Genomic DNA, 13,984 nt, shown 5'->3' with positions numbered 1-13,984 from the left:
ACAAAGGCAGCACCAATTAGGTCTAAAAAGTTGCCGCTAAATGAGAACAATGTCTCTTGGAAAGCAGAGACCAAATTAAAGTTGCTTGGCTTTAATGCAGAGCATCAGGTTTGGACAAAAACAAACAGCTCATACCAATAATCAGATAAGATGGTGGAAAGGTGAGAATATAGGCTTGATTTTCAGCCGTGGGAACTTGGCACCTGACTAGAACTCCTCTGTTTACCAAAGTATTCTATAGTAAAACAAATCCATGTGTCCAAACCTGCAGCTTGACCCAAACTTGGTCATTGAGATGACAATGACACAAGAGCAATATATGTTTTGTTCAAGGATTGAATAGATGGCTCAGTCAAAGTCTAGACCTCAACCTGATTATGATGCTGTGAACCACAAAAACCAAAAGATCTTCAGACCTGAACGAAATGCAGCAATGTTTTATAGAGTGGTTGAAAATTTACTCACCTTGATATGAGAGGCTGATGGTCAAACGGAAAATCACACCTGAGAGCTTTTGCAATCAGGATCTATAAAATTTTTTTAGTGTGCAGGTTTTGGACTTCCGGCTTTTTGCTGCTCAGAATGTTAAAACTCATTTAAATGTGTAAACAAGATAGAAAAAAAAAATGAAATACTGTCTTCTTAGATAATGTTGAATGATGTTAAAAAGAGAGCTTTTAAGAAGATATTAAACTAAAATATAAAGATTTTTGTGTTTGTGTAGCTAAACTCTACAAAGGATATTTTAATGACCAACAACAGCGGAAAGACTGAAGACCCTCCTATTGAGTCGTAATTTAATGCATAAGAAACATCAGTTACACATATTGATATCAGCTGCAGCAAGCCTGCTTTGCATTTCTAAGACACAGGGCAAATTACCTTTTGTCATTCTGCAGCACGATTGCTGTATGATTGAACAATGCATGCAGCGTCTCCCTCCTTGTGCAATCCTCATGTTTAAAACATATGTTGCTAATAATCCGTGTGTAGGTTATATAACCACAGTCTGAAGCACCTATTGAAACATCCTGCTGTTCCCTGGATAACTGTGACATATTGCAGAATAATGACTCGCCAAGATAACAGCAAAGGACATCGGGAGAAAAATCTGAGCTGATTGCAAAAGAGCTTAAAGTGAAAATTTATGACACATAATGAGGTGAATAAACAGATCACCCACTAGTAAAAGTAACTCCTATATAAATGGTAGCTTCAATTCTTTTCAGCTTTCCCTCCGGGAATAATGCTTTTTTTTTGCGTTTTTTGCTGCTGCTCATATAAATATCTACGAACATTGACAACTGATGATGATACAGCGCTCACTGCTTTTATGTGATTCATTGTCAGTGCAAACGGTCATTGTTTTTATATGAGACAGAAGTATTAATCGTGCAGGTGAAAAAAAAATTAAAGCGGTGACTAACGAGGATGTGGGAGTGCTGGTGGCTTTTTGTTGGATCAGCGTGGGCTGTGGAGCTAAGAAGAACAGGGGGAAACGATTATAAACATGTAATGGAGCTGGATGTGTCTGATCATTTCTCCAGTGCTGTCCAAAATACTACAGGAAGTTGATGAGGGGCAGTGATAGAGCTATGAAAACATGTTTTCCCATTCCAGTTTTATTTACCTTTTCCCCTACTCTTGGATATTTAGATTACCACAGAGATTTTGATAGAAATAACAGATAATGGAAGTAAATCTATTGGAAAAACAGTTGTTCAGGTATTATTGTGTTTATTAGAGTAATAATTATCAACCCTTATGAGGCAAAATAACAGACTGAACATTTTATTTGACAGGGAAGCGTTTGAAATATAATTGCCACCAAATATTACATTCTAAATAGCTGTGTGGCATTAATATTGTATAAACTACAGTCTAATGTAGAAACAGTTAAATTAGTTCTATTGCTCTTTATATTCAGCACCAATGAATCATACTGTACCTGGTTCTTTTGCCTGTCATGTGTCAGGTTTTACACTTGAAAAAAAGTGTTTAAGATATTCTGTCTTCATCTGGAAGAAGGGCTTAACATCAATAGAGCAACACCTCAATAGGAGAAAATGTTAATCCTCTTTCAGCTCCTTAATAATAAAGGTGCTCGTTGAACCCTTTCTGTGTTTTCTGATGTGTTTGACAGTGTAAAGAAGCTGCTGACAGATGCCCTGAACAAGAACCAGTACCTGAGGAGGCTGGAACTGCAGCAGATCAAAGACATGGTGGAGTGCATGTACGAGTGCACCTACCAGCAGGGAGAGTATGTCATCAAGCAGGGAGAACCTGGGAACCATCTATTTGTTCTAGCAGGTATGTTTGTCCTCACAGCATCTGGAATGTTACCTTCCCTGCATCTTTCTATCATATTTATAAATCAAGAGTGCTCGATATATGCGCATTAATATCGGTATTGGCCAGTGTCATTCAGTTTTCAGAATATCGGTCCGATAAGTAAATATAGGCAGATATTAGCAACCAATGTTTACTCCCATGTAACTTTCCCTTTAGGAGGAGGAGAGTAGGGGTTTGGTTGTGAGGTATTTGTCTGGTCATGTGACAGTGATTGTGAGGCAAAGGGTTGAAAAGTATATGATTTAGAATATCTGTAAATACCTTTATCGGCTGTAACCGTATTTTAATATCTGCCCAGATTTTCATATCGATGCATCCCTGTCAATAATTGTAACAGCGTTGTTGTCAGTGCAAATTATTCCTTCTGAAGATCCCGTGAATCTCAACAGAGAAGAAGTTGTGGAATAGATCATTTCTGTTGGCTAAAAAATAAAAGGGCAGCAGTGAAGCAAAAAATTACAAAGTTTAGTCTGTGGACTTTGTTCCTCAGAACTATTTAACATGCAGTAAAAAGATTCAGGAATCTTTAGATTTCACAAATAATAAGTAAGAAACAGCAAATTATTGCAGGCAGGGATTCCTCAGTACCAACACTTACCACAGACACAGACAATCAAAGTCTCCCCCTGAAGATACCTGGTCAAATATCAACATAAACTCACCTCTCATTTGATCTTAATAATTATCTCCTAAGAAGCTGTGATAAAAAATATATATTTTAAAGCAGATCTTTGGGGTCACAGATAAAGGTCATGGAAGTACACCTCAATATGAAGTTTGATGCTCCCTATGGAGATAATGGATGTTAAAGAATGGTAAAAACAAAAGAGCAGATATTCCAGTTTTCATCACTAAGCTAGTTTACAGCACATACTATCTGTTGGAAGTTTATGACTAATGTGTAATTATACTGAATGAAATGAATTGAATACAAAACAATCTAATTAATTTCACCACAACCTATATTAGTGTGTTAAGAATCAGTTACACATTGAGCAAATTCAGTTTATCATAAAATGCTAGTTGGTAAAGTAATCTTAGTAGGCCTTTAGACTCCAGAATGTTTGGTATAAGACACAGTTTGCCTTAATTGATTGGTAGTTAAGAGGACAGAAGAAGAAGGACAGAAAGGAGAAGTAAAAAAAAAAATAAAAAAAAAATTGATTGGGTCTACAGCACATTCTAGGGAAGAGACTTGGAACACTGCACATTGTTATTGGCATTAACATCCTCATCTGGGGGTCTGATTCCTCTATAGCAGGGGTCTTCAATGTTTTCCAGGCCAAGTACCCCCAAACTGATGGCAGGATGTAGTGGGGATCCCTAATTATATATGTTATATGAAATTGTGTTATATCAAACGGCTCCTATAGTCCAGTCTATTACAGATGGATTAATGGGGATTGATGGGACAGGTGTTGTGAATGAAACGGTGCCCAGCTTGAAAGAGCTCCTATGTGTCGCTGAAGTTATGCATTGATGACTGAAAGACATCTTCTGCCTCAAGTACCTACAGTGTGCTGAATTATGCATAGTATCTTTGCTGTTCCTATAACTGCTCTTTTCTGGACCGCGATGTCTGATGTATTTCCAGGGATCTGCTGTAACCACTCCTCAACTTTGGGGGTTACTGTAATCATCCCGAGTGCCCCAATGACCACGGTCACCACTGATGACTTGACCTTCCAGGTTTTCTCTAGCTGTTCTCTGAGCCCCTGATATTTCTCTAGTTTCTCATGTTTATTTTTCCTTATGTTGCACTCACTTGGTATTACTATGTCAACCACAACGGCTTTCCTCTGCTTTTTGTCCACCACCACAATGTCCGGGTTGCTTTGCCATTACCATTCGGTCCGTCTGTATCTGGAAGTCCCACAGGATCTTTGCTTGATCGTTCTCTACCATCTTTGGAGGTATTTTCAACTTTGCCTGTGGAGTTTCCAGCCCATACTCTGCAGTGATGTTCCTGTACACTATTCCAGCCACTTGGTTATGGCCTCCATGTAAGCTTTCCCTGCCAGCATCTTACACCCTGCAGTTATGTGCTGGATTCTTTCAGGGGTCTCTTTGCACAGTCTGCACCTGGGGTCTTGTCTGGTGTGGTAGATCTGGGCTTCTATTGCTCTGATGCTCAGGGCCTGCTCCTGTGCAGGAATGATGACTGCCTCTGTGCTGTCCTTTAGTCTGGATTTGTCCAGCCATTGGTAGGATTTCCTGATATCCACCACTTCGGTTATGTTTCGGTGTTTCATCCCGTGTATGGGCTTATCCTCCCATGACTGAGCCACCAGCACCTCATCTTCTGTTCCCCATTGTCTAAGACATTCACTGAGCATGTCGTCTGTTGGAGCCTTATCCTTGATGTACTTATGGATCTTGGATGTGTCATATTTTATTTTCCTATCTCAGAGGTGTGTTTATTCTGGCTTTTTCCAATGTATATCTCATCTTTGAGCCACTACCTGCAAGTATTTTCCTCTAGTTTATGTTGTTGTTGCTTGTTCATATTTTTGTTGGAATAAATCAAAGATTCTTTTCATTTTTTTTTCTTTTCAGATGGAAAGCTGGAGGTGTTTCAGCAGAACAAACTGCTTACATCAATAGCAGTGTGGACCACGTTTGGGGAGTTAGCCATCCTGTACAACTGCACACGAACAGCATCAGTCCGAGGTGAAGAGTTGTCTTTGCAGATACACTGATTGTTGTGCTACCCCCAGAGTGAGCCCTCTGGGGGTAGCACTGTGACAGGCTGGATCAAACATATTGTGTCCTAACAGAACAGCTTGGGCCATTTGGTTAGCAGACCTATTTCCAAATCGTCTATTTAAACCTGATCTTTAAAGTTTGAGGCTCTGAGCTTAAAGAAGTTCACCCAGAATCGACTCTTAACAACAAACATGGATTAAATAAGTATTAAGTCTTAAATGCAAATCTATTATTAAGAAAGATAAAAAAATAGCTTTTAACCCTGTCTTCCCCATCTATAATTAGATTTCTAGTGTTCTGTGCTTTCTAAATGCACTAAAACGGTTTAAACTTTTTATACTACAAATTTGACACACTTGACAAACTCAGGTATTTTACTGAGGTTTTATCTGATAGTTTTCTCATTTTTACATTCAAAATACTGAAAAGTGAGGGACTATCATGTTCAGACTCATGGAATCAATACTTTGTGAAGGTTACTGTACTGTTCATTGTGATTCCAGATAGTTTGTCTTCACTATCTTTGCACTTCTGGACATGGAAGTATTTACCCAATGTTATTTAAAGAACAGCTCAAACACAGCCAAATTTTACATTTTTCCAAAGATTGAAATGGGACATGGGTCTGTATATTGAGTTGCTCAAATGAAAATAAAAAAAGAGCATGCTTTGATGCAGCTGTATCTTCCCCAGTCTCAAAACGCAGCACTTCTAAAACCTATGTTTCACCTTTGATGATCCCGATGCATGTTCTCACACTGTGCAGCCCGACGCTCTGATGCGATCTACCTGCTCACATTGCACATCCAAAAACTACACGTCGGACTCAGCGCCGATAGATGGCGCTGGTTGGACTCGTCAATCTGGATGGAGAAGAAGCAGAACTCACTTGTTTGCACAGGCATAGTGCTCGAGGTTCTGGTCAATCAGCTCGTAGAAACTCATAGCTCTGCTTCAGCAGCAGGGTTTGTCCATAAGCACCTTACGACAGCCGACTAATTTTCGAACATGTTTAATTTTCTCCCGATCTTATGATTCCCGATCGGGAGGTGGTTGTTAGAGTCTAATCGCCCCTCGTTACCCCCTGCATACTACACGACACAGGACACACAATGAGGCTGAAACTCGGCCCAATTGGAAAATTCTTGCATGATTGTTAGTTTTTTCTCCAAACAATCTAACAGCTGAATTTAAATTGTGATAAGAAAACACACTGGCAGTCTCCTAAAGGCAGTTGGTTGGTCCTGATTTTGATGAAGGGAATTAGAGCAATAGGGGATGAATTCAAATTCACGCCACTTTTTTTCAGAATTTTATTTGAAAGTTTTTATATTAAAAAAATCTGATTTTAACCAGGGTTCAGTCAATTCTATTATCTCTGATATTTCCTCAGCTCCATCAACTTGCTAGTCCATCTTGCAACTTTCTTCTAAACATTGTTAAGTCTTGCTGATGCTACTTTGCTTTCCTATTGTTTTTCTGATTGTTTGTCAATTATATTACCATGACTTACTGCTTTTTATGTGATTTTTATCAAAGTTATTTTTGGTTTTCTGGATTTTAGTTAAACAATAGATTTTTTTAATTTTTTTTTTTTTTTTACAACACATACCAATCCTGTGTTTCCAGAGGACGGATGCTCTGTCAGCTGATCACAGTCTTCAAAGTTTTGAGTCTCACACAACTTCTAATCTGCCCTAAAAAAAACCAAAACAAAACAAAGAAATATTAACATCCTCTTTAAAAGTCCAGATCTGCATCTGCTTGTAGTTTGTCTTATTTTTTGACATTTTACCAGAACACCACTAAGATGTATAGGTACAACCAAGCATTCTACCTGCAGTAACACTTGTCCCTGGTGGAAATATTTGATAGGCAGTCAGCTAAATCAGTTTTTTCTGTAATAGATTCCTTAATAAAAAAATTAAAAAATACAGTTAAAAATCCTATTGTTTGGTTCAAAATACACAAATGAAAGAGTTTCAGAGTCGTGTGATAAAGAGGTAAATGCATAAAATGTTGTCACAGCAATTTTATTAACTGATTATTGTTTATCAATAGCTTCCAAGACAAATAAACAATAATAAAAAGCTTTACACTTAAAATAACAAATTTGATATGAAACTATGTTAAAGTAAAGCTACAAATATAGAGAAAACATATTGGACCATCATCGCCTTAAATGTCTTGTTTTAAATGTCTTTTATCTGAAAAATAAAAAAAGTGCTCTAATACAATGGAAAAAAATTAAATCTAGATAAGTAATTTCTTCTTAAAATAAGTGCATTTGTTCTTGGTTTGCGGAGGTAAAATAGACATTTTGCCAATGGAACAAGACAATTTACATTAAAAATAAGAAAACACAAATGCATTGTCTTATTGTATTTTAAGTGAATTACATCTAATTATCTTATTTCAAGAGTAGAAATACTTATTCTATTTGCAAACTATGTCATTTACCTAATCATATTTAAGACTTTTTACCTATTTCTAGATTGTTTTTCCAGTGTATTTTGTATCCATGACTGTAGAGCAGGATATGCAAGGTCAGGATGGCTGGTTTGTTCTAAATCATATCCTTAAGTAAACCTTTAAAATACTTATGAAAGTCATCTGACTTCCTCTAAGCTCTTTTTCTGACTTCTTAAAGCTCTGGGAAACTGGAAATGATGAATTGGTATGCTTTTTCCCTGGTTGTGTTGACACAAGCTTTACATGATACCCACAGTGCTGCATCCTGATTTCTTTTGACCTCCTTGACATGTGAGAAGTAAAACACCATGTACTGTAGATCTGTTCGTTTATGTTTGTATATATAACCAATTACTGGGGAACCTGTGGACCTTCAGGAAGGTGCGACCTCAATGTTCTGGGAGAACTGGAAAGACTCTGACAGTTTGGCTCAGCAGGATAACAGATCTAGCAGAAAAAGCGGTGGAACATTATCTCTGCTACTGATTCATGTCAAACTGTCACAGTCACTTCCTCCTTCCTGAGGCAATTTATGCTTCTTTTTATAGCTGTGAACAAAGTGAGGACGTGGGCTTTGGATCGGGAAGCGTTCCAAAATATCATGAGGAGGACGGCTGAGACACGACACGAGCAATACCGCAACTTCCTCCGAAGGTCAGACTCAAGGCTGAGCCAGAGAGTTAACGTCATCTGAAAAATACAGCTCTGAGAGGTTAAGTTGTGGCCAGAGGGTGCAATACATTCATCACAGCCATGCATTAAATCTTTAATTGGACTTTTAATTATCTTGTAAATCCCATCATCTTACCTAAACAGAACCATCCTTGTTCCAAAAACAACACTTTAAGTTTGATTTTGAAGTACAGCTAGATTGACGAGACAGATGTTATTGGCTTCAATTCAGTGGTCCAACACACCTGAATCAAATACTTCCTCAGGAGGTAGTTAGGTTTTAATGTCCCACTAATGGCCTTATTTAATTGTGGTATATTTAGATAGAGAAGTATAAACAAGTTGATTACTGTCTTTGAGGACTCATGTTTAACTGTCTGATTTTTTTTGGGCATCAAAATGGTGGCTAAAAAAGGCCTATGCTGAGGTTCCGCTTTCTAAGAGACATTTAACCAAATTCTGCTTATGTACGTATGTATTTGAATATCAGTTAGTCCAATGAATCTGTCATACAAACGATTTTAATGCTGTTGAGTTGAAAATACTAGCTTCAATTGGTACATTTTAAAAGCCTCTAACATTTTTATTGTATAGCTGTCCCAGTCTGGAGCAAAGACGGTTCAAATTAATCCTTGTCAGAATAGAATGAACAGCATTTCCTGTTTGCGATTTGTGTATGAGCACTCCTGACTTCTGTTTATGAAGCTGCAACTTTAAAATAAATCTATGGGTTAACTTAGAATGTGAAGCCTATTTTTTCTGTTCTCTCTTTTTGGTCAGTGTTTCACTCTTGGCTAATCTACCCGATGACAAGCTAAGCAAAATAGTGGACTGCCTGGAGGTGGTAAGTTATTCTGTTAAACTATCTCCATTTCTAGTTGAAGGACAATTTGACTTTTACATAAATTGCACAACTCTTTGGCAGCTCCTGGGACTCAGGAGCATTGCAGATAGCGGCTGTCAAAATATCATTACCATTTGGCCATATACCATTACTGCATGTCAGCATATTCATTCTAGCTCTAGTTGGCAAGAACCCCCAGATTTACCTTGTTGATGAACGGGGCCGATATTCCTGTCATCGCCGGGTGCTGTATATTGTTACCCTAATTATTTGACTAAGGCCCCAGAAAGTGTTTATTCAAATGGGGGACGAGTGATTTCTTAAAGATGTGCCAGTGACAGGCTTTTGGTGTGAGATGACACAAGTGTGTGAAATTGTGTGCGTAGCTGTGAAACAAGCTGGAGAGCCGGGTTAACTCCGTCTTTTCCTGCAGAAGCATCATATTTCAGCTTCAAAAAGGCAAAAACGGAGCAGAACCTGTCAGCGTCGGGTCAAAAAATCTGCTTTTCTCAGCATCTTTTCAGTACAAACTTCAAGGACATTTGTTACATTGGTTGATTATCCCACTACTCTCAAGTGTGGGTAAAATTCTTCTATTCAGACATTTGTTATTGACATTTGTTATTGAAGCATTCTGCCTGTCAGGGGGCCAACTGTAACCTGAGAAAGGAGCAGATGTTCACAGAGAATCACTACAATTCTCTGTGAACATTTAGAATTTCTTTTTTTTTTTTTTGGAGAAGGAGAATTGTCAGTGAATGGAATCTGGTGTGTTTCACTTGTATCTGTGTGTATGAAAAGGCATCCAATTAACATTTAAGTAATCCCTGGGAGGTAATTTGAATTCTCAAAAAATAAATTTGATTTTTAACTCAGTTTTTATTTAAAAAAGTGTTTTGAAGATATGATGATTTCAGTAGAACGACCATAAATACATATGACCTGTTTCCTTAATATCTGCGTCTCATTTTTGTTTGTTTTTTTCACAACAACGGGGTTTGTACACAGCGATTTTGTAGATTTCTCTTTCTAAACATGATTATTATCTCTGTCAATCCATTTCTCTATCTATCCAATTAAACTACCCAACTGTTAACCTGAATATATTTCTAATTCTGCCCTTTTACAAGTACGTTTATCTAACAAATGCAGAGCACCCTACAATATCTGATGTACAATAGACAAAAACAATAATTGTAATAATGAAACAATATGGCAATAGAATAAAACCTGACAGGCTGCAGCTGAGCTTAACAGATACCCAGTACTGAGTTTACAGCAAAGTGCGTTTAAAATTTTGAGATGGAAATGAACATTTCCATCTCATAAAGTGCAGCAGTGATGAAATGTAAACAGTTTGGGAGAAAAAAACATGGTGCAAAACGCATTGATATGGAAGTTCAGAGCGTTAATATAAATGGTGCAAATATGCAGTTTTTTAGTTTGGTGTTATTAGTGTGATGCAGTCTGTGACTTGATTTAGAGTTTTTATTAACAGTTAAACAGTTGTAATGAAAATTTAATTATGGATAGTTGAATTCTTTTACAAATCAGAATAAGTAATTGCACCGAAATTTATAAAACTATATTTTTAAAGGAGATTGTAGTTTATTTTATAAACTACAACATTACAACATAACAATTGTAATATACGGCAGTTGACTTTTCATGTGGTGGAGTGCACAAAAACCTTTTTTAAAAATAGAGCTGAATGATTTTGCAAAAAATTCAAATGGCTATTTTTATTAACCAATATTGTGATTTTATTTTGATTTTTTCTTTGCACTAAACACAAGAATGTAAAAGTTTCTCTTTATGGTTTCATTGCTTTCATGATCTTAAAGGCTTGATTTTTCAGATTATATTCTCACAAGACTTTATTGTTTCTGTTGTTTGGAAAAGTCCTAACTTCTACTTACATGCATTGATCAGCATGCTAGCTGCAACTCTCTTCCTTTTTGTGTGGTGGGAAACTCACTTTAAACTTTTTACCACCACATTAAAGTAGAGATGCACCAATCCAGTTTTTTTCAATACCTGGGCTAAGCATATCTGATACAGATCAGATTCAACAGTTGAATAAAAATGAACCATATGACTCAGCATGTGAGCAAAGGTCGTAGCCTTGACATAAACATTGTTAATAAAGGAACAAATTAACAAAGATATAAATGTTCTTCATAGTATTTCCAAACAAATAAAGAGCAAAATGACAGAAATAACAGTTCCATGTAAAGTGCACTGGATTGGATCTCCAATATCCGATATCAAATTGCTGTTATAAAAGGGAACAGTTTATCCAAACTTTGCTGTAACACACCCAAACTAAGGTAGTTTACCTTCTTTTCTTTAGTGATTCAGACAGTTGGTAAAGAAAGTTATAGTTTCCAGACTGTATCTTACCTCAGATTCTGATCACTGTTATTGGTAACTCTGCCAGCGTTAGCTGAGGTTTTCATGATGACACAACTTTTATATTAGTGATTGGCTGGAAACACTGATGGCATATGACAAATTACTCAAGTGCTGAGTGTTACCTGTCTGACAACTCTTTTACGTCCCATTTTTAAGCAAAAACATCAACACTGACAATCTTTAGTTACCCTGCAGAGAAAAACAGCTGCTGAAGATCTGTGTAGTCTTAAAATTGGTTTACCCACACTTGAGTGCCTCTAGAAGACCACAGAGACATGCTGTTAAAATAAAAGCTGAGGCTAATCGATGGAAAGTCAGTTAAAATAACTGAGCTGCAGTCAAACCTAATATAGACACAGGAAGTAAAGTGTGAGTGTCGATGTACACCACTGACATAAGCAAACCAAATAAGTGGAATTCAGTAGTAGAGATTAAACAAAGATGGCGGACGTTAATGCTGTGGATGCTCAGATTACAGTATATTAGGAAATATCCATTTTTATGTTTCTTATTGATGATGTATTTTTCTTCTAGGAAAATTTAGCTTATTTAAAATTCTGAGTTTGCAGTCTGTTACAAAAAACCCAAGACAGAGCTCAGATGCTGTCCATCCACTGAACAGCTTCTGTATCATCCGGACAGGCTCTATAAACAAAACCTTGGCATGTTGTCTCCGCTGTCACAGCCTGGCGTTAAACTAGGCTCTCCTGAAGCGTAAACGGGAGGTAAACAATTGAGGACGCCCAAGGAAAATGCCACTTGTGTCAAGAGCTTTGACAGTAAACACCGGGGAATGTTTACACAGGGTTGCTATGATTTTGTTTCGACAGTGTCCCATAAAGTCAAAAGGATTACATCAGTGGACCATGTTCTCACCTGCTCCAAGTTGGCATTGATCCCAGAGTGTATTTCATTCTGGTCACCATATTTCTGCTTTTTGCACACTTTTACTTTTACTTCAGATGTTTTACAAAGTAAATGAATCTGTTGATTTGGCTCACCTGTTTAGAAAGACAATTTATAGGTACTGACTCCAAAAGAAAAAAAGTATTTGAGACAAAAAGAAAGGGACAGAGAGTTAATGTCTCAATGTCAGTCAGTTTTATGAGTGACCTTAAATAAAACTAAACATTAAAACAACTCAAGAAGGACTCAATTTTTTTCCCAGCTGTAGATTTTAACAAAAGGGAAGTGTGACTGATCTTTTTACCTTATCAGGAGGTAAAATAACACTTTTCATTATGGGGTCACATGTTACTTGTTACTACGACTTCAACAGTACTCTAAAATGTTTTCACCAACTCTCTACTTGTCTCATTAAGTCTGTCTTCCTGATTTTGGTGTTTACACATGAAATAGCTCTTTGATAGATGGTTTCCATATACAGCTAAGGTCAGGCTGCAGCTGCATTTCACACAAAACAGAGGTGGATGGAGGAGTTCCAGAAACTGTTGTTTTACCAAAGTACCACATTCTTGCACATACCTGAGTTCATTAACAGTTAAATTTACTTCTTCAATACATACAGTGTAACAGTAATGTTATGATAGTGGAGATTAAACTTTAATTCTTAAACAGTATTCTAAATGTAATTAACAGATGAACATCTCAGGTTAAAGCTCAGGCTACTCGTCATCCATTTTGTTACCTACATGTCTTAAAGCCACACAATGGTTTATGTTAATAACAATAAAATCTTATTGTATATAATTTACAATTCCATCAGTCTATATACCAGTAAGGACACATTATTACAACCTGCCTAAATGTGCATTAGTACTCCATGCCATGTGACACAAACCTCTTCAAAACCCTAAAGGTTGATGCTGTGGTTTGTGGCACTAAGATGTTTTCAGCTGATATTTTAAGTCCTGCAGGTTGAGAGGAGGGTCTTAAGATGCCAGACATGATTTTATTGGATCAGGCGAACTCTGGGCCAAGTCAACACCACAGACTCAGTGTTGTGCTCCTCAAATGATTCCTGAGCCGTTCATGTTTTGTGGCAGGTACAGTAGTATCCATTTCCAACATGAGAGGTCTAAAACTATACATATATGGAACAGGTGGTCTAGGGTGTATGCTTACACGTTGTCTATCAGATGCAGAAATAACACCTTTGAGCAATTTCAGTTGCATTAGATCATCTGTTAGATCAGGCCACACAGGCCAACATATGCTCTCCACCTTGGAGATCTTCTGACCCAGTAACCTAGCCATCTTGATTTTTCCCTGTTCAAATTTACTCAGATCTCACATTCATGAATTTTCTTGGATCCAAAATACAGTTTTAACCTTGATTTATTTTCCTTCAGTGTTTCACTGTGTGTCTGATATACAAGGACATTGCCTTCATAATCTGTTACAGAATCATCTGCATAAAGGAGGATCTTTATATTTATATGCATAAAAATTTCTTAATTTAAATGTATTGTTATTGACAAAAACAAGCAACCCTCAAAATACTCTGTTTATATACGCTTACCGTATTTTCACGACCATAAGGCGCACCGTACTAAAAGGCGC

At 37.1% G+C, this 13,984-nt stretch overlaps 1 protein-coding gene across 3 annotated transcripts in view; it reads left to right on the top strand.

The window, feature by feature from the left end:
- The window catches only part of prkg2 (protein kinase, cGMP-dependent, type II), a 34,034-nt gene that overhangs the window by 3,957 nt on the left and 16,093 nt on the right, over positions 1-13,984 (top strand). For all 3 annotated transcript variants that reach the window (XM_015373591.1, XM_015373592.1, XM_015373593.1), the window contains exons 3-6: positions 2,144-2,310; positions 4,909-5,022; positions 8,079-8,184; positions 8,983-9,046. In XM_015373591.1, the coding sequence (XP_015229077.1) occupies positions 2,144-2,310; positions 4,909-5,022; positions 8,079-8,184; positions 8,983-9,046 (451 nt within the window). The remainder of the gene's footprint in view (positions 1-2,143; positions 2,311-4,908; positions 5,023-8,078; positions 8,185-8,982; positions 9,047-13,984) is intronic.

The sequence above is a fragment of the Cyprinodon variegatus genome, unplaced genomic scaffold, assembly GCF_000732505.1.
Source record: "Cyprinodon variegatus isolate N-32 unplaced genomic scaffold, C_variegatus-1.0 Scaffold89, whole genome shotgun sequence".
In the NCBI taxonomy this organism is placed as follows: domain Eukaryota; kingdom Metazoa; phylum Chordata; class Actinopteri; order Cyprinodontiformes; family Cyprinodontidae; genus Cyprinodon; species Cyprinodon variegatus.
The sequence above is the reverse complement of the archived record's forward strand: the minus strand, read 5'-3'. Positions and strand labels throughout refer to the sequence as shown.